Raw genomic sequence first — 20,412 nt, 5'->3', positions numbered from 1 at the left:
ACACTTGATTAGCACTAGGTTGATTTCCTGCTTATACCTGCTATGTGCTACTTTCAGTGGTGAACTCCTTCTTACAGTTGCTTAAAATTGATCAAAAATGCTTAAATGCCATATTTTGTTTCACTTGATCAGTTTGAGCATTTGCTAGCACTTGTACTTATTGCTATACACACATGACAACACCACCTAGAGCATCTTTTCAATCTGATTGCTATACTCCTGAAGCTTTTGTATATGTGTACTTCTTGCATTCGTAGCATGTTTTGAGGGGGAGTTGCACTCCTTGGGCAAATCTTGATAAGTGCATGTGTCAACAAGGGGGAGAAATTTACACACAAAAAGCGAGACATGCATTCATTTGAGAGAGATTGCATTTGCTCAGGGGGAGTTGCATTCGAGTTGCTTTTGCTAGATGTGTTGAGCCTTTGCCTCTTCTGGAGGGTCTAGTTGTTTTCTGGCTTTTCAAGTTTTGCTAGCGGTGTTGAGCCCGTTTGCCTCTTCTTGAGGGCTAGCTGTGTTTTACTTGGTTGTGTCGAGCCCTTGCCCATGTCTTTGGGGACCAAGTTTTTTTGCCAAGTGTTGCTCACTTCAAATGACCCTGTTTTGGCTTTCTCTAGCTTTTGGTCATTTGGGTGAGTTCTTCCTTCCTCTTTCTCTGTTCTTTCTTTTGCTCAAGCTGTTGGTGTGAGATTGTTGACAATGCACTCATCAAGGGGGAGATTGTGAACACAAGGTTGAGAAGTACCCTTGTGGTTCGTTTTGTGATGAGTGACTGTCAACGTGATCCACGAATAGGTTGAGTTGGTGACTAACATTACCATGGCGAAAGCTATGTGTGCGATATGTCTCTTGGCTTGTGGTGTTCAGATGTGGAGCTCGGACACAGTGGTCGACGGCGAGGAGAAGGTCAAGTAGAGATGTGCCGTGCCGATGGACCTGGAGCGGTGAAGGGCGGACGTGAGGCTTGGACTGATGGACCAGGAGGCCGGGTGACCGGCTATAGTGGCTGACATCTGGGACATCGACAAGAGCAAGTGTACATGGGAGTGATCGTGTTGACCAAGTCAAGACGGCGGACGCGAGTCGAGCGAGGCTCAGGAGGACTTGGCGGGCTGGCCGATCGAGGACGGTGGTGACACGTGTCGAGTGGCGGGAAAGCGTATGGAGTACGCTACTCGCGGCGGGTTTCGCGGGTTTGGGCCTCAAAACCCGGGCGGAGGTCCCGATGCGGATGGATGGCACGTGGCAGCATCGGTGAGATCGCTTCGGAGCGAGGCTACCGGTGAGAAGGCGCGGTGGCCGTCGGATTTACGTCATGTCGAGTTGGACTAGAATGTCTCTGGGGCTAGCTAGTTCGCTCAAAAATATCTAGGAGCATTTGAGGGTTGTGTAATACGCCTAATAAATAAACAGGGGAGTCCCACATCTCCCTCATCCACCCCACCTCTCTCTCCCACCTCTCTTTGACCACTCTCCACCTCTCTCCCTCACTCCATCGTAGGTCTCCTCCCTGTAGATTTTTCTTTTTTAGTTTTCTCTATGAACTGAATCTTTTATGGTGTAATTTTCTGTTGAGATTTGGTATGGGAATGGAGGCTCAAATCCTCCAGTTATCCTCCGGGATTCCTCAATGTTATCTGTGATTTTTGTTCTTACTGTGTTCTTGAGTTTTCCCTTTTTCGTTCTTGGTCACGATTTGATTTTTCTGGGTTTTGGGTCGATCCCAGGCGATGATTTCTTGGGCATGAGTTGATGCTAGCTTGAATTTGATCTGGCTAAATTTTGGGAGCGATTCCTCTTGTTTTCTCAGAGTTCTAGGTGATTTTGTGACAGTACTTTCTTCTGTTGTTGTGTTCGTCGGTTCTCTGTTCTTGAGTTCTAGCAGCAGACTGGCATCTGGTCGAGAGCACTAGCAGCGTCTAGCTTCTTTCGGTAGCTAGGCAAGCTCGTGTGGCTGAAAGTTTTTTTTAGCCGAGTGGTGTGCATCACGGGCATCATGCAGTTCTCCTACTCTTCGAGTTTTTGTTCTTGCAGCGTCGGTGGCTTTTAGTGCCTTGCGGCAGCACTACCAGCACAGGGTCCTTCAGGCGCCCTGTGAGCTCTCTCTGAGCAGCGCTTGCCAAAGGGATTCATGGCTGACTACTAGCCCTGGTGCCCTGCTCGATTTTTTTTGTTCTTTTCTATTCTTCATATGCTGTCTCACATCCGTGCCCTCCCTTGTTCTCAGTGCTCAGCTCTCAGCAGTATCAATGCTCTCCAAGCACCAATCGATGCCAGTCCATGAGATTGTGTACAGAGTACCAAGAGCAGGAGCAGCACCTCACGATGAATTAATTCCTAAGCTTTTTGACTTGTTTCAATCAAGCAATTCTTTGCTTAGTAGTGTTTGCTCAGTTGTTGATTGCAATACATGAGTAAATACCTGTCTGCAGTCTTGTGCTCTTCTGTGTTCTTCAGGCTTGAATTTTTGGGGCTTTTCTGTCTATTTTTCTTAGGCTTTGATTTCTTGTTTCGTCCGCAATTTGGTTGTTTGTGCTCTGATTTGTATTCCGTCTGTTGCGTTAGCTTCCTACTCATGAGTATTCTAGTTTTGGACCGTGTTTGTGCTTGGCGGTGATTTTGGGACAGTGGCTGAATATTTTCGAGAGAAAATTTGAGGCTCCCATTCACCCCCCCCTCTAGTCGCCGTTTTCGGTCCTTCACACAGAGGCCTATATGTGGATAGCACCCACAAACCTCTTGAATGCAACTAACCAAAGTCACGTAGTCACAGCGGATCTACGGACCGGATGCAGAAATAAACGAAGTCATAATGAGTGAGATTAGAAGTCCTCAGCAAAAACCGTCCTAGGCTGATTTTTCATAATTCAGCACACAGAAGAACAAAAGTCAAAACCTAATCAATTGACCTCTGAAAACCATGAGATCTTGTGGAGTTTATAACATCACAAAGAACATTTCCACCAAAAAAACAGCTCAATCAGAGCAAGTTGAAAAAAACCAGCCAAAGCAGCCTAGTTTCTACTGTTTTTAGCAGAATTCTCTCTAAGAAAAAAATTAAATCAATTCAAATTGGTTCCAAAAATTCTGAAACTTTGCACACACCTTGAATAACATATTTAGGATCTATCCCCAAGATAACAATTCAAAAATTTTAAAGCTTGAACAGAGTTTTAAAATCCCTCTCTCAAATTGTGGTTTTGTATATTTTTCTCAAAATGGAGATTTCTACTAGGAGCTCGTGGGAGATCTGCCAAGGGCAGTGACTATGTGTATTTTCATGCCCTTTTTTGCACCTAAAGGTCATTCAAGGATGTCCCAAAAACCTCAACATAAAGATCTTCAAGAAAATCACCAAAAATAGGCATGGAAAGAGGAGGTTTGGGGTTTGGAATGAGAGAGATTGATGCTGGGCTTCAAGCCATTTTGAAAATGTCCCAAGGATCCCAAAACACTACGAAATCAAGGTTGCAACCTAGTGTCCCAAAACACTCTAAAGTCAAGGTTGCAACCCAGCCAAAACAACAGATAAAAAATCACCCAAAAATCAACGAAAAGGAAAAATTTAAGATTTGGGAGAGCAGAAGTGGTACACAAATTTGATCTTTCGATTGTTTGACCATGTGCAATTATAAGCCACTCCTAACATATTAAAAATCTTGGATGGCAAAAGGCTCAATCAAGGCCTCTCTCTCTCTCTCTCTCTCTCTAGGCCTATGTAGAACTCTCAATCTCACAAGTGAGAGCCTAATCCCTAAAGGCATTTAAAGGCATGGCTTCACATCCATCCATCAGCCGTATATATAGGCACTTGGCTACTTTTCTAGTTGCCCTTACATGAAGCACTCAACCCGAATACACTCATGGGACAACCATCCAAGTTTTCACCCATGCATCCGCTACTCTCTGCTTTTGAGCCCAAACCGGTCAAACCTGTCGCCGATGGTTTTGAGACAAAAACTACCAAATCGTCCATCCTTGGTTTTGAAGACTGAACTGGTAAACCCTCACGCACCTCACTAGCTGCTAGGTGTGACTGACCGATGTCAACATGTATCCAACCTCCATGTCCTCATCCCAATGATCCACCAAGTTCTAACAAAGTCCTAGATTTTTCTAAGTTTTTTGGTCAAGATGATATGTCAACAATTGAACATATCCGCTGATTTCTTGTGCAATGTGGAGAAGCTACTTGTCAGGAAGTATTAAGAGTGCGGTTGTTTCCTTTGTCCTTATCTGGATTGGCCTTCACTTGGTTTGCGTCATTTCCATCCAATTTTGTTTTAGGTTGGGCCGATTCTAGAGAAGCAGTTTCACAAATATTTCTTTGTTGGATTCCATGAAATGAGATTGACAAATTTGACAGCATTGAAGCAGAGAAATGATGAATCGGTTCGTGATTGTATTCAAATATATTGTAATATAAGGAGCCGGTGCTATAGCTTGTCTCTGTCTGGTGGTCAACTTGCTGAATTGGCCAAGATCTACCATTTTAGTTTTGGTATTTCTTTATTCATGTTCATTTGAATATTTTGAAAATTTTGAAGTTCAAAATATAAGAACTTCAATATAATTTTGGGATCATAAATGATTTCAAATAAAATAGTTTTCACTACAAAGTAGTAGGTCTGATTGCCGATTGCTATTTAAAAGGAATATTTATGAATTATAGCAATTTATCTTTTATTTGTTATTTTTAGAAAATATATAATGAAAACCACCTTTGATGGAAACCAGAACTAATTAATCTCTTTGTTATATCACAACCACGACATTCATGCTTTCCTTATTTGACACCACAAACAGTCATGCTTTCCTTATTTGACACCACATAGTTCTGATATAGAGAGGGACATATCAGCCCCATTTTGATGGACGCTTAACATAGTGATGAAGAAAATGGACGGTAATGCCAAACAGAGAAGAAAATTTCAACTTGGTGCTAGATAAGGAACTTTTATTTCGGGGGTGTCTTAGAAGGAAGACCAATTTTTCTAGTGCCAAATAGATAATTATCTCAACATTTTTAGGATATATATAGGTTGTTTTTAAAATATTGATTTAAAATTTTAAAACCTAAAAAAATCAATTGGGCGATAGGCTTTTGTGTACCCAAATTTCCCATGAGGACAACTAACGTGTTTTTTTTCCGTTACCTACTATCACACCGAACAATTTTGAACATTACCACATTGAGTCTTGATTTGCCCTTCATTCGTTCTAAATTATAAGATATTTTAGTTTTTAAATTCATAAATTTTAATATGCACTTTCATATACACTAGTATATTTTGAAAAATCAAAACATCGTGTAATTTGGGACAGGAGTACCTACCTTCGCTAGCGCAAATGGATCTAAGAAACAATGCCTGATGAGACAGTCATGTATTACACTTGCGTACGTCAACTGTGAAATTAAAACGACATGCCATGAACATTGGCACATGGAAGAAAGCACGTGGCAGGAACGTGAGGTTACTATAACACAAGCACGGACACACATGTTAGCAAGGGATATGTGGTTGCGCGCGCGATCGTCGTCTCAGCAAGGGCTCGCGGCTTATAACAACAATGCTGTACTATGCGGTCTTGTCCCCAATCCTACGAAGCTTGACCACCCACCAGTCTCAACCTTGTTCTCGCAACGACATGAGATGATGATGATGAAGGCGTCGGCTTCGTTTCTTCCAAGCCTGCCTCCTCGCACCTACGGGGCTCCACCACCATCCATGTCTGCTGCTCGTTCAAAAACCTCGTCTGCTGCAAGATCCAGCTCAAAGGTTCTCTCAGATTCTCCTCACTAGATCTGTCTCACTGTCACTAGTGATTCTTGTGTTGTAGCCTACTGAACTGACGTGCTCATCATCATGTTCATCTTCTTTGTTGGGAAGCCTTTGTCTGGAGGCCTCCTGGGGCATCTTTCGTCTAAGATGGACGAAGCATCCATGGCACTCAAGGACGTGCCGCAGAGATTGCTGGATGTGCTGGTTGACGCAACCTTCTAAAGAACAATAGCATCTCCACTTGTTTCTGAATTCGGGGTGAGTTTGCAGAGCAATTTCGCACCGGTCGACGAAATCGGTGAAGCCATAGAGATACACCAGATTGAAGGAGAGATGCTAGATAATTTCCCCGAGGGGGTGTCCATCAGAATTGGTGACAGTTTCAGTCGTCTTTTCTACTAGTTTTGTTGTTATACGTACCTATACTCTTATCATATCAAATCATGCAGAGGAATTGCTTGGAAAAGCAAGCACACGCTGAATCTATTCTGAACTGATGAAATAGGTTCCAATCCACTGTTTGGTGCCCAACATTCGACGACCTCAATCTTCGGACAATCCAGGGAGATATGGGTTGAGGGTGAGGGCATGCTCCATGCCCTCTACTTCACCAAAACCACTAGTTCAGGCTCTTCTTGGTCACTCTCCTATGCCAACCGCTATGTGCAATCTGAGACGTTCAAGCTGGAAAACGCCCGGCAGAAACCTTGCTTCCTCCCTGCCACTGAAGGCGACTCTGCAGCCATTATCGCCGCCTTCATGCTCAACTATGTAAGCAATGCAAAAAAAAACTTTGCAACAAATCCAGATTGATTTCAGGTACTATATATCTACATACCTGATGTTCTGAAACGAGTGAGCATGCAACGTAGCTGAGGTTTGGCAAGGCGAACAAGGACATCATCAACACCAATGTGTTTGAGCATGCCGGCAGGGTGTTCGCTGTCGCCGAGAACTCTCTATCTCACGAGATCTGCTTAGATAGCCTCGACACTGGCGATACCTGGGACATTTGTGGGGAATGGGATCGGCCCGCTTTCACGCCACATCCAAAGGTATGGATAACCGCTTAGCTTTACCATGCACAACCAAGCTAAATGGGTTGATACTACTATCAGTGATTACACTGAAGCATCAATATAATTGGGAACCAGAATATACCATTAGTAAATGTCAAAGTTTATGGTGGCTAGCTATTAGAAACATGACAGTGAATCAACTGTCTTAGCTAGCAGGAAAATAACAAATATCAAAATAATGGTAATGCTATCCATGCAGCACCACCAATATCAATGTTTACTCTGACAAATAGAAACAAGACAGAAACTCAGCTCTCCTAGCAGGAAAATACCAAATGCTTCTTAACATGTGTAAAACAAAAACAAAAACAAAAACAAGACAGTGACTCAGCTGTCCTTGCCAACCAAATATATAGTCAGTATGAGGTAGACAGAAACTATTCATCCTTTGAACCTAATACTTAGAAACAAAGAGTAAGACAGTGACATATGTCACATCAGGAAAAGTTTTTTTCTCGAATATATAGGAGAACTGCGCATCATAGTATAGTAGCGTGCCTATATATCATTATCATATATAACTAAACAAGTATTTATGCGCTTCAAAAATAATTAATCTCCAGATGGTTTCAACATGCAGCCGCAACAGAATCCACAAATTTAGTCACACACAAAATAAATATCCGCAAATTTTAATTTATTTCGATCAGCATATTAGGGGGGGGGGGGCGCAGCCACCTGAGATCTCTCTCGCACGGTATGATACAGGAAATTAAGAATTAGTTATATTGCACAGGCACATGACTCGATCACTTAGCCACTCTGCCACTCGGCACTTCAGTCAGATACTCAACCACTTGTCAACTCAGCTACACGTCCCCTAAGTACCCAGTCACTACACGCTACTTGGCCACTTGGCAGTTGGCACTTAGAAACTCACTCACTCTATCGCTAAGACGCATAGCAAAATGAATCAATTAGTCATGACGCCACTTCGGTCACTAAGGGCGCATTCGTTTACTTGGGAATGGGTGGTTGGAATAGTTTTTTTAAAAAAAAATTAGCAGGAGCTCCGCTTCTCAATTAAGGAAGAAAATAAGTTATATGTACAAAAAAGTCGAGACGTCCAGCTAGCCGCACTGGGCAAACATAAAAACAGGAAACACACGGCGCTCCTACACATTGGAGCTAAGTCTGGTTGTTAAACACCCTAAAGTGCATGTTAATGTCCTCCTTGGCTTTCAAGGCCACTTGTCGAGCATCCATGACTGTGTCTTGGAAAATCCTTCTGTTTCTTTCCTTCCAAATGTTCCACATCGTGTATATCACCACCCCATTAAAGTGTCATCGTCGCTCCCTTGGAACTTTGGTTGCCGCTTGTTCCCACCACGTTCTTATCTCTGTCGGTTGGGTCTGATGTCGGATTAAGTCCGTGTCAAAATGCTACCACGCCAACACAAGGCACGAGACCTCTTTAGCTACTGGGCATAGCAGACAGAAGTGAAGGCCAGTTTCCAATGGCCCATTACACATGACACAGTGGTCTTGATGGGGCCAATTCCTCAACTGCAAATTATCCGCTGTGAGGATTTTGTTCTGGATAAGGATCCATGCAAAGAACTTGCATTTATTCTCCGTGTGAGCTTTCCAAATGAGGTCTGAACGAAATTTACTGAAGCTTCCTTGGAACTGAATTTGGTATGCCGAGCGAGTTGAGTATTTTCCATCAGGCGTCCATCTCCAGGCAATGGAGTCTTGCACTTCCGGCGGCAGCTGAATATTCTGTAATCTATTCTAGAGGGATATGAATTCTTCCACATGGGTGGCTGTTGTGATCGTACCTCGAAGTGCCCGAATCCAGGAATGATTGTGGAGTTCTTGCTGCACAGATATGTTCTTCCTTCTTGCCAGCTCAAATAGATGTGGTGCTAGGTTCCTAGGAGCTTCTCCATCTACCCAGTTGTGGTGCCAGAATTTTGTTTTCTTGCCATCCCCGATTGTGACAATGGTTGACACATTGAAGAGTAGTTTGTCAACCGGTTTGCAAGGGAGTTCAGATCCAGCCCACGGCTTGGAGGGGTCCGTCCACTCCTGCCATAGCCATCGCAACCGTAGTGCTCTCCCAAATTTGTCCAACTCAGGCACCCCCAGGCCTCCAAGGGATTTTGGCTTGGAAACAGACAGCCAATTGACAAGGCAATGACCTCCATTTGCATTCTCTTCTCCCTTCCATAGAAAGGACCTACGAATTTTGTCAATCCTCTTCTTAGCCCAAGCGGCAAGTGGAAAGACAGTGAGGTGGTAAGTAGGCATGGAGGAGAGTACTGAAGTGACCAACGTTAGCCGCCCTACTTTGTTTAGAAGTTTGCCTTTCCATCCTGGCAATTTTTGGCCAATGCGTTCTATGAGAGGCTGAATGTGCACTTTCTGTAGAGACCTAACATGTAGCTGTAGTCCAAGGTAACGACAAGGAAAGGTTCCTCTCGCCCCTGAGAAATTCGAGAGAATCTGATCTAGGTCGATGTCCTCACATCTGATGAGATGGATTGAGCTTTTATCCATGTTAATATTTAGACCCGATGCTTTGCTGAAGGCTTCAAGAATAATTTTAACGACGTCGATGTCTTCTTTTTGGGGGTTTAAGAAGATTGCCGCATCGTCGGCATACATGTAAGTCCTCCATTTTGTGGTGACAAGGGGTAGCTGTGTGAGGACGTTGTCGCCCGTAGCAAGGTCTAATAACCGTTGTAGAGGGTCCATCACAAGGATGAATAACATGGGCGAGAGCGGGTCGCCTTGCCGCACCCCTCTAGCATGGTGGAATTTAGGACCCGGGACACCGTTCAGTAACGGTCTGGAGGATGCCGTGCGAAACAGTATGGAGACCCATTCACGCCAGCGAGGTCCAAATCCAATGGCCTGCAACACCTCCAATAAGTAGCTCCAGTTTACGGTGTCAAACGCCTTCTGGATGTCAAGCTTCATGAAAAGGGACGGGGTCTTGGACTTGTGTAGATGTCTGACAGCGTTCTGGACATAGAGGAAGTTGTCATGAATGCTTCTTTTCTTTATGAAGGCGCTCTGACATTTTGAGACTAAGGAATCCAATAGCGGTGCAAGCCTATTTGCAAGGAGCTTGGAGAATATTTTGGCGATGCTGTGAATCAAACTGATTGGCCTGTAATCAGTAACACGCTTGGCATCGGGTCTCTTTGGGAGGAGGACAATGTTTGCTGAATTTAGCAGATCAAATCCCTGAGAATTCATATCGAAAAGCACATTGATATCCGCTGCTATGTCAAATTGGATGATTTCCCAACATGTCTTGAAGAAGGCACCTGTGAATCCATCTGGACCAGGTGCCTTCCCCTGGCATGGAGTGAATGGTCTCTTTTATTTCCTCCAGGGTGAAGGGTGCCTCTAGCTCAGAGAGGTCACGGGGATTATAACCAAGTGCAGACCATAAGAAGGTAACTGGTCTCTGCACCATAGAGCCTAAATGATCCTGGAAGTAATTGCCAATTATCTTTTCTTTACCTTCATGCATAACAGCGATCCCATTATCATCTTGCAGGCATTGGATGTAGTTCTTCCTGGCTCTTGAGCTTGCACGGATGTGGAACAGTTTAGTGTTTGCGTCACCGCATCTGATATTTGTGAGCCGGTATTTCTGCCTTATTCTAGATTTTTCTATCACCGCCAGGCCCACGCTGCGAATTTTTAGACGGTGTCTTAATTCAAGCTCTTCATGAGTGAGGGCTCTATGCACTTGAGCGGCCTCTAGCTGGAGTAGGATTTCCTTGACAAGGGCGAGCTGTAGTCTTGTATCTCCAATTTTTTCTCTACGCCATGGCTTGATAGCTTTGGCAACCCGAGATAGCTTGATGTGGAGGCGCTTGAGTGGTTGGGTAGAGGCCACTGGTTTGCTCCAACTATCCTGTACCAATTCCTGGAACCCGTCCATCTTGGTGCAGAAATTTTCAAAGCGGAAGCTGGGGTTATGGAAGTGCTGGAGCTCTCCTTGCAAGAGAAGAGGAGTATGGTCTGACATGAGAGACGGCAAGGAATGCTGGAAACATGCTGGAAAGAGCAGCTCCCATTCCGCTGTGCAGAGAAGCCTGTCTATTCTCGTGAGAGTTGGGGCGTCCTGCTCATTGCTCCATGTAAAGCGACGCCCATTCAGCCGGATCTCTTTCAGTAGGAGGCTGTCGATTGTTGCCTTGAAGGATCCCATCAGCCGTCTGTTTAGGTTTGTGTTATTGTTGTCTTCCGCTTGGTATATAATGTTAAAATCACCTAGGATCAACCATCTACCATGATCAGGTCGGGGGATGTTCTTTAGTTCCTGCAGGAATTGTAATTTTGCATCGTCGCCCTGTGGCCCATACACTACAGTAATCTGCCATTTGATGTCATCAGCTCTCATGGAGACTGTTGCTGTGATGGCACTGGTAGTTAGGTGTACATCTGATAGTGCAAAGTAGTTCTCAGCCACAGCAAGTAGGATCCCACCCCTAGTTTGGGCAGCCAGCAAGACAACATAGTTGCTCACAAATTGCTGGCCTAAGGTGCGTCTCACCACACTATCGTCTATCACTTGAAGTTTTGTTTCTTGCAGACATACAATAGTGGAGGCAGTGTCAGGACAAGTTCACTGACCGAGTCGCGTCATGCACCGTCATTGAGGCCTCGCACATTCCAGTTTAAGATTCAACAGTTACGTTGAGCCATAAAAATTTGAGTTGAACCCTAGGATTAAATAAAAGTGGAACTCAAGCCACAAACTGTTCTCTTGACTAAAGGTTAAGATATCATGATTCCTGATTAGAGGCTGAAGGCCTCTGGCTGCTGCAAGAGCGAAGGATGCTGCACCCAATGTGGCCACTAACTTACATCTTGGGGCTGCTGGTTGGCTGTGGTGGCGCAAGGAGGTAGAGCTTCCAGGAGACACAGTTGGTGAGCACAGACACGAGCTGACACACACATCTTTGCAGGAAACAGAATACATATACACTAACATGGACAAAGATAAGGAGCCCTTGCGGAGATTCAGGAACTGGGCCTAATCAGCATCAGTACTGATGCTGATGCCGTTGTCAAGGCCACATAGAGCCGTCAGCGCCTTGATCACCATCTCTGAGAGAGGGCCACTGAACAGCCTGAAGTAGTGCAGCAGCATGTCATCTGACGAGCAACCCTCCTCCTGCAGGATACCAAGCCTCTTCATGAGCACCTGGCGAGCCTTTTCCTGTGCATTACCACGTGGCCACGATGCCGCCGCGATGCGAACACTCTTGCGCAGTGGAAGTGAGGCCTGCTTCTTGGCTCGCCGTAGCATCACTGCCCTTTTCGGAGGGCCTTGGATCAGCGGCTCCGGCGTCGGCTGTGTGACTGTGCTGATGAACGCAGTCACCGCGTTCTGCTCGACCTGTGCGCTCCTCACAGGGCTTGCTTGGGGAGGGTCTGCGGCCCCTTCTACAAACGACTCAGTAGGTTGTAGAACCGATGGCTCTATGCCGGTGCGCCGCCGGGAGTAGACAAGGCCAGGGATGAAACGACGTCGCTAACGCATGCTGCTGCTGTGCCTGGAGTCACGCATCTGCAAGGGATCCTGCGTGGTGAGGCTAGTCACCTGCCTCTGGGGGTGAGAAACATCTTGGACCTTCACCGGTGATGGCGGTGGTGTTGCACAAACTGATGAATTACATGGATCAGACGAAGACGAGGAGACCACTGGTGGTGCTGGCTGTAGAGGTTCAGGTGATGAGTTGTGGTTACTGTCATGGCCACCTTCCTGGTTGGCTGATCTGCAATGCACGCGTCGGATGGGCGAGTCCTGATGTGCCGGCCCCGCCATTGGGAAGGAGCATGCCCTTTTTTCTGTAGTGATGCATGGAGCGCTCCAGGCTTCTACCTCGGCCGTCGGATGCACGAACCGGGCTGTGGCTTGTGTTACGCCCCATGGCCCCCTGCGAAGGGGCAGGCTTGGGTGGGCTAATCACCGCTGGACCCTTGTTATTGGTGATGGGAGTTGCACGGTTGCGGGGGTTGGGTCGCGAGGACGTTTGCGTGGTGGTCCTATCACCGCTGTTGATGGCTGTCTGGTTGAAGTTGTTATCTCCAAGGTGCTCATGATGGTTGCCGTGAACAGAATTCCTGTCACGGCGGTGGTCGTGCCTCATTTCAGAGCGTTCACACTCCCTATCTTTTGGGGCCTGTGATAGGCTATGAAAGAGCAGCGAGCTCCAGTTGTCTCCCTTGCACCTGTGCCGCCCGCGGCGGTTGTCATTGTCGTTGCGGCGAGTGTTGGTGGAGTTCCGGGGTGGCTGGTCGTGGTAGTCACAAGGTACTTTGTCGCCGTCGATCACGCCGTAGCGCCAAGTGTAACCACGGGACATAACGCGCCCATCGCGCCCTGGGGGGTTCTCCACCCTGTCTAGGTGTATCAGGACCTTGAAGGTAAGGCCATGGTGCCCACAGCCAGGTGGGGGTGCTTCTCTGTCGTGGAACTCCACTCTCCTACTAGATAATGTCAACCATGTTACCTTCGGGATATCTGAAGGGTTGTACGTCCATGCCCAGAGGCAGAGGGCTCTGGTGTCCCTTCTGTTCAGAGACGGTTGCTCCACGTAGTCCATGTCGCAAGCGCGGGCCACAGCTCTCTTGGCGATGCTCTCATTCTAGGCATGTAGCGGGATGCCTTCTAGACAAAGGTGCGGAGGTCACCATGGGTGGGCAATCGCCATGGCTTGATGTGGATGTCCAGGCTCCCATGGGGAAGCTTTTCCAAGGCAACTGCCTCATCACGGTGGTGGCGATGCTTGAAGTCGATGTAGAAGTCTTCCGGGAAGTGCTTGACGATAGAGACGTCTTTGCCGAGTACTCCAAGCTGGGAGCAGATGGCCCTCTTGACCACTTCAGGCTTGACCTCAGGGCATGACCGGCCAATCCAGGCGATAACTGCGTGCGAGGACAGGCGTTGCAGCTCACGATCCATGTCGGTGGTTGAAGAAGCCACTGCTGAGGTCTCCTCGGGGCGAGCAGCTGGATCTCCAGGCCTTGTCATCATGTGCCGACCAAGGGGAGGGAAGTTGCGAAGGTTGTTCTGTGGAGGCAGGGGCGCAAGGGGACGTGGATTGCAGAGCTTCAGGGGCTTCTTACAGTGGCAAGCTTTGTAACCCCAACACTTGTAGAGGAGGCACCTCATGGATCCCTGCAATTGGAGGCGGCATGTCCCCTGGCAAGAAACGAAAGCATTTACCTCGCAGGAGCTCGCGAATGTTGCCGATGGCACCGACGTAGCCTAAAGTAGCTCTGGTGGCTGGGGAGCTTGAATGCTCTGTTGACTTGAAATCGGGACTCCGCCACCAGTACCTCCTTCTCACCGGAGTCCACTCCCCCTCCTCTGCCTCACTCTGCACGGTAGTTCGGGAGTCTGACTGCGTGGCGGAGGCCGGAGTAGTCGACGTGACGTCCTCCAGCCTGCGATTCCCTCGAGAAGGAGCAGAAGGGAAGTGGACTGGATGCTCCTTCCTCTCCACAGCGAGGGAGTGGCCCAGGGTCCCGAAGCTCGAAGCAGCAGCAGTGGATTTGAGGCAGGATTTCGCCGCGGAAGCGCCGCTGGGGGGAAGTCCTGTTGGTGGGAATCAGCTGGGAGGAGAAACTTACACGCTTGGGAGGGGGCGCCTGTTGCTGGACGGCGGCAGGCTCCGATGCTGTCTCCAGGATGAGGGCACCCACTACGACGGACCGCAGCCGCGGGCGGCCGGCGGCCAGCTCAGGCACGGCGGCGGGCTCACACTGGTTAGCCTGGATCTGGGTCTGGGTGGGGTTGCGGTGGCTAAAGTCGGTCGGGGGCCGGTGCACGGAACTGGCAGGGGAGGAATCGTGAGGTTTCTTGGATGGAGAGAGGCTAGCCGCGGCGAATCGGGGCTCGGTCGCCATGGGGGCGGCGCGAGTCGCCGGGGACGAGAGGTCTTTGGATCTCCCCTGCTCACTCCGTGGTGGGAATAGTTCCAGCTGGAATAACAAGTCTATTTAGGGCCCGTTCGTTTAGGGTGGAATGGGATCAGGAATTGTTCCCGCCGATGAATCTTATACAAATTTGTAAACCAATCCAGCTAGGAATTGTTTCAGGCCTTCAATCCTGAAGAAACGAACAAGGCCTTATTGTAGCAGTGCTCAGCTGGATTAATTCTTGCCCTCAATCCACCCCAAACGAACGAGGCCTAGGCAGTAAGCTAGGCACAAGCCAGTTGCATATATATATATATAGGTGAGGTGCCTTATAATACAAGACAGTACAAAGTATAATATGTGGTGGCTATACAATCTCTAATAACTACAAACCAAAATATGATACATCTTTCTACACTCTATGAATATGCAAAACCAACGAATTCATTTTGATTCACATGAACGTAACCTAGGTAGCTCCTGGATCAGGGGATCTTGTCATCTATGGAATAAATGCAAAGAAGCCATTCCTAGTAATTGGAGTTGTCTCAGGTATCTTATTTACACTAGTTTGCAGTTTTATGTCATGTTCTTTATAGCATGGTTGGTAAAACAAGGTCCTGGTTGAAGTTCTAACTTACTGCAGCTGATGGAACCAAACTAAAGCATAGAGTTGATCTCAAGCTGGACAGATGTATATTTTGTCATGAAATAGGAGTCACTCCAAAGTATGTGCAAAATTCATTTTTCCTGAATAAATTGCAAAGTGAACCATATTTCAGTAGGGGTTGTCATTTTACCTTCTTAGTATAATTCCAGTAGGGGTTCACATCCCTCCTGTTTCATCCAAAAAAAAGTGAGCCATATTTCTAAAATATCACTGTATTGATAAGTGATGCTAGAATTGATGAATTTTATTTACAACAAAGCACTGATGAATTCAGTCTCCTGATGTATATAGGTACAATGTAATCATGGATGTACCACTTACTTTCGACATCAATAGACTTATCAAAGGTGGCCAGTATGTAACTTTGAAAACCTTTTCAGTTAAAGATATTGCTCTACTTGATTAAATTTGCAAACATAATATGAAAGCCCTCGGCATAGGTTGTTGCAGTTTGAGAAGGAAAGTTATGCGAGAATTGGGCTTATGCCCCGTTATGGCAATGCAGATTCAGTTATCTGGTTTAATGTTGAACCATTCTGCATGTTCCATGTAATCAACTGTTTTGAAGAGGGTGATGAGGTATAACAATCACGAGACTGGTTAGCCTGCTCCATAGAGCTTTAATATCATCATCTCCTGTTATAATCATGAGACTGGTTATTTATTTTCTATTTTATCATCGCCGCAAAGAATATATGCCTTATAGATACTACTCTTCCCCGGTTACATAGGTTGTGGTACAAGGTCTCCGTGCACCAGACTCTGTAATACCAGGTCCAAGACTTGCTCTGAACAAGTATGGATTGTCTGAGCCTACAGAAGATGACATGCCCATGAAACAAGAAATTAATGAGGAATTTTTCTTTCGGTTATACCAATGGAGATTAAACTTGAAAACAAACTGTGTCTCAGGGGAATATTTAACTGGAACAGAGTTTTCAATCGAATTCCCAACGATCAATAACCAGTACACAGGCTTGCAACATAGTTATGCCTATGCACAAGTTGTGGACTCTGTAACAATCTCTTGTGGTAAATGTGTGAAAGGTATGTCATTTAGAAAAACACGTGAAAGGTATGACTGAAATCGAACATAATTTTCCATGTATTTACTAGCTTGGAGTCTATGAAAGAAAGAAAATTGTAACCTCCAACAAGAATAATGAAATAAAGAAACGAAGCACCACAGAGGATTGGTATAGGTTACATTTCTATTCATGGTGACGTTATATCTCAGCGTGACTAACTACTATCTAATTTGCAGTCAATCCGAAGTATAGAGGTTTTGCAAAATTCTTACTTGATAAGAGAAACAACACAGAGGTGCAAAGCATAAATTTTTCATTGGTCTAATTCTTGATTCTTCTGGATTCCCATGCTTAACTATGACAAAAAACAGATATCTGGGGCAAATCTCATAAAAACGCAGTATCACTGGCTTAGTAAAGATGAGTTCTGCTCTGGTGCAACATTTGTACCGAGAGTTAGTGGGTCACATGAAGATGATGGGTGGATTATTTCATTTGTACATGATGAGACAACTAACACATCACAGGCAAGTGTTGTCTATTTCATATACATCAGTGATCCCATTTGTCCTACAAGCATACAGGTAAATCAATGATGGGACCTTAATGTATTGATGTTACAGGTGCATATAATTGATGCTCAAAGGTTTGAAGATGCTCCTGTTGCAAAAATAGCATTACCACAAAGAGTACCTTATGGCTTCCATGGAACTTTCATCACAAAATGATGTGATGCAATTCCATCAAATGTTAAATGCAAAAGAAAATAAAAAAAAAATTTGCATGCTGAGTCAGGCAAGCCGTTTCGGTTCTTGAGATGTGTCAGTACAGAGTTTCATCCCTGTAGTTGGTAGTTTATACTTTTTTTTCCATTTGAGTATTGTGTTTGTGGTATCATGGACTACATTCAGCTAAAATGGGCAATAAGAGTTTAAAAAAAAGGGCAATAAGCTTTCAGTTCTACTACCCGATTTCCCAGGAGGACAATTAGCACCACTACCCGATATAGGAGTGTACTATGAAGCACAGAAAAGGGTACCACAAACACAATACTCAAATGGTTTGAGAAATCGGGTATCTAATCCCAGGAAGACAATTAGCACGAAAGCTCCAAAAAGGTTTGAGAAAAAAAAATACTTCTGGTATCTAATCCAGGAGCGTGCTGAAAAGTGAAAAGTAGACACATGAAACTTACTTGAACAAATTTCAGCATCTTATGGACTGATCCCAGCTGTATCGGAGGCCCAGTTGCCATCCAGCAGCAGCACCACCCGAACATGTTACTTGTATCTCAAAGTAAGGATGAAGTAAGTTGGGTAATTCCATAATTAAGTGAATAGCTACAAAATCAGCCAATCAGCTGTGTTGGAGACATGCAAGGTTGCACCAGATTCCCCTCTCATACATAAAATCAGCCAATCTCTCACATCTTCCTCTGTTTCCTTCCTAGCCGCAGGCTTCCATCTGCCCTGTTACTAATCCAGCCAATCTTACTCTACCTGGTACCTAGGACCCTATACCGGAAACAAGAAGCTTAGTCTCAACATTTTTTTATAGACTTATTTTTTTTCTTTTTATGTGACCTTGATCTTCCTTTCTCTTTTTGAACCCCACAATGACAAGATTGGACCATGCTGTTTGGCGCGCCTTCAATTTGCTCTGTCCCAATTTGAGGATTCCTTCGTGGAGAAGCTTGGCGATTCTGCCGACCCAATCCTCACCGCCGCCGCTCTCCGGATCTGCTCCGGGCCGAATCCTTTCCGCCTCCGCCGCTTCTTCACCTCGATAACGCCTACCATCCATCGCCTCCCTGCTCTTCCCCTGCTGTCTCCAACCGTCCATTCCCCCTCCTCCTGTCGTTTCCTGCCATTGTCTGTCAGCACCTAGCATTTGGCCGCCTCCCCCGCCAAGCGCTGGCCTCAGGAGACCCCTGCCTCGTCTACCTCGGCCCCCATCTCGACCATGATAGCAGTGCTACTGTTCAGAATCATAGCCGCAATGACATCAACACTCCAGATCTGAATCCCACTTGCCATGGGACATGGTGATGCTGGGAGAAATTTTCCTCGCCAACAGCTTCAGAACACGGCATCCCCCAGTGCGCCGGGTGAACCATGACGCTCCTAACTTGGAACTGCCAGGGATTGGGCGGGTCCCTGCGCATCTCGAAGATGACGCATCTCGCCTGCCTAATCACATCTACTAAGGCGCATGTATGTTTTATTTCCGAAACCAAAAGTTCAACTATATCTCGTACTTCTCTTATTAATAGATTCAATGCTAATGATGCTTTAGTAATTCCTGCTTTAGGCCAATTGGGTGGCCTTTGGTTGATTTGGAAGCAGGACGTTCTAGTAACCGTAGTAGAACACTCCAATCACTATATTTTTGCTCTGTGTAATAACAAACTAGATAATCAGAACTTTGGGCTGGTCTGTATTTATGGTGATCCTTATCACCGTCTATTAGATGACATATGGATGCATGTTTACTCTTTTGTCCAATCCAATCAGAATTTACCTATGTTTTGTATGGGAGATATGAATGAGATTATGCATCCTAATGAAAAACATGGGCCTGGTAGAACTGATTTGCACCGCATTAATATGTTTCGTGATGCTATTAAACGATGTGGTTTTATTGATCTTGGCTACAGTGGCCCTGCTTACACCTGGACCAATAAGAGATTCACCTCTGCTCCTACTTTCCAGTGTTTAGACAGGTGTTTAGCTAATGCTGATTGGTGTATGATCTATCCTAGAACAACTATTTACCATCTTCCTATGCTTCGTAGTGATCATGCTCCTATTCTCACTCTTCTAGATTCCAATCGTCATAGAAGTTTTAGGCCTTTTCGTTTTGAAAATTGGTGGCTTCTAGAGGATGATTATGATACTACGGCTAGGAATAGCTAGAACAAATCTATTAATAGGCCTTTTCACCAGAAAACTAAGTATATTGCTCTTGATCTTAAAAAATGGCGCAGGAAAAAACCTCGTTTAGATGACCTCCTTACTAACGTGGAAAATCAAATTCTTCAAGCACAATCTCTTCACCCTATGCTCCAAGATTATAATCTGCAGGCCCATCTTGCTCATCAGCATGAGCAGCTCCTGGACAAAGACGAACAGTTCCATCTCCAAAGAGCCAAAAAGGACTGGGCCTTGCATGGTGACAGAAACACCAAATTCTTTCATCAGGCCATAGTAAAAAGGACAAGAAAGGATAGAATTACCTTCTTACAGAATCCGGATGGTACTGATTCTACTACTCATGATCAAATTGCAGGCACATTACTTAACTACTTTCATGATATTTTTGCTGTCCGTAATGCTTCCAATCAGTCTTATGCAGGTGAAGTTCCTTCTAACAACCATTCTCAGATATCTCACCAAAATGCAGGGGCTACACCAACTGATAATGTCTCTAATTCGCAAATTCGGATTAACCACTTAGACCTCACATTCACTAATTCAATTCCCACTATGTAGGAACTATACTCCATAATCAAAAGCATGAGAAGCAAAGCTTCTCCGGGCCCGGATGGACTCAACGCTGCTTTCTACAAATCTGCATGGTCCTAGATTGGACAAGACGTCCTCAAATTGGTAACTAGTTTCTACATTGAAGCTTTCATGCACCCGGATATGAATCAAACTTACCTTGTGCTTATCCCCAAGAAAGTGCAACATGTTATTCCTCAAGATTTTAGACCTATAAGCCTCTGCAATGTTGCCTACAAAATCATCTCCAAAACTTTAGCTGAAAGATTAAAGCCCCACCTTCCTCACAACATTGATAACTCCCAAACGGATTTTATCCATAATAGACACATTCCCACTAATATCATTATCACTCAGGAAATTATTCATTCCTTCACTCTCAAATCCTGGACAAACAAGGATTTTCTTCTCAAAATAGATCTTGCCAAAGCTTTTGACAGGTTAAGGTGGGAC

The 20,412-nt window shown here is 45.5% G+C and overlaps 1 protein-coding gene across 1 annotated transcript; it reads left to right on the top strand.

Annotated features, from left to right (window-relative positions):
- Positions 5,533–17,269, top strand: LOC8071920 (carotenoid 9,10(9',10')-cleavage dioxygenase). Its single transcript, XM_021452667.1, has 12 exons — positions 5,533–5,780; positions 5,892–6,156; positions 6,289–6,554; positions 6,656–6,838; positions 15,232–15,310; positions 15,405–15,486; positions 15,720–15,782; positions 15,869–16,007; positions 16,160–16,475; positions 16,693–16,751; positions 16,828–16,983; positions 17,080–17,269. The coding sequence occupies exons 2-12, from the start codon at positions 6,117–6,119 to the stop codon at positions 17,182–17,184; spliced, it is 1,488 nt and encodes a 495-aa protein (XP_021308342.1). The 5' UTR covers positions 5,533–5,780; positions 5,892–6,116; the 3' UTR covers positions 17,185–17,269.

This window comes from Sorghum bicolor, chromosome 2 (genome assembly GCF_000003195.3).
Source record: "Sorghum bicolor cultivar BTx623 chromosome 2, Sorghum_bicolor_NCBIv3, whole genome shotgun sequence".
NCBI classification, from domain to species: domain Eukaryota; kingdom Viridiplantae; phylum Streptophyta; class Magnoliopsida; order Poales; family Poaceae; genus Sorghum; species Sorghum bicolor.
The sequence above is the reverse complement of the archived record's forward strand: the minus strand, read 5'-3'. Positions and strand labels throughout refer to the sequence as shown.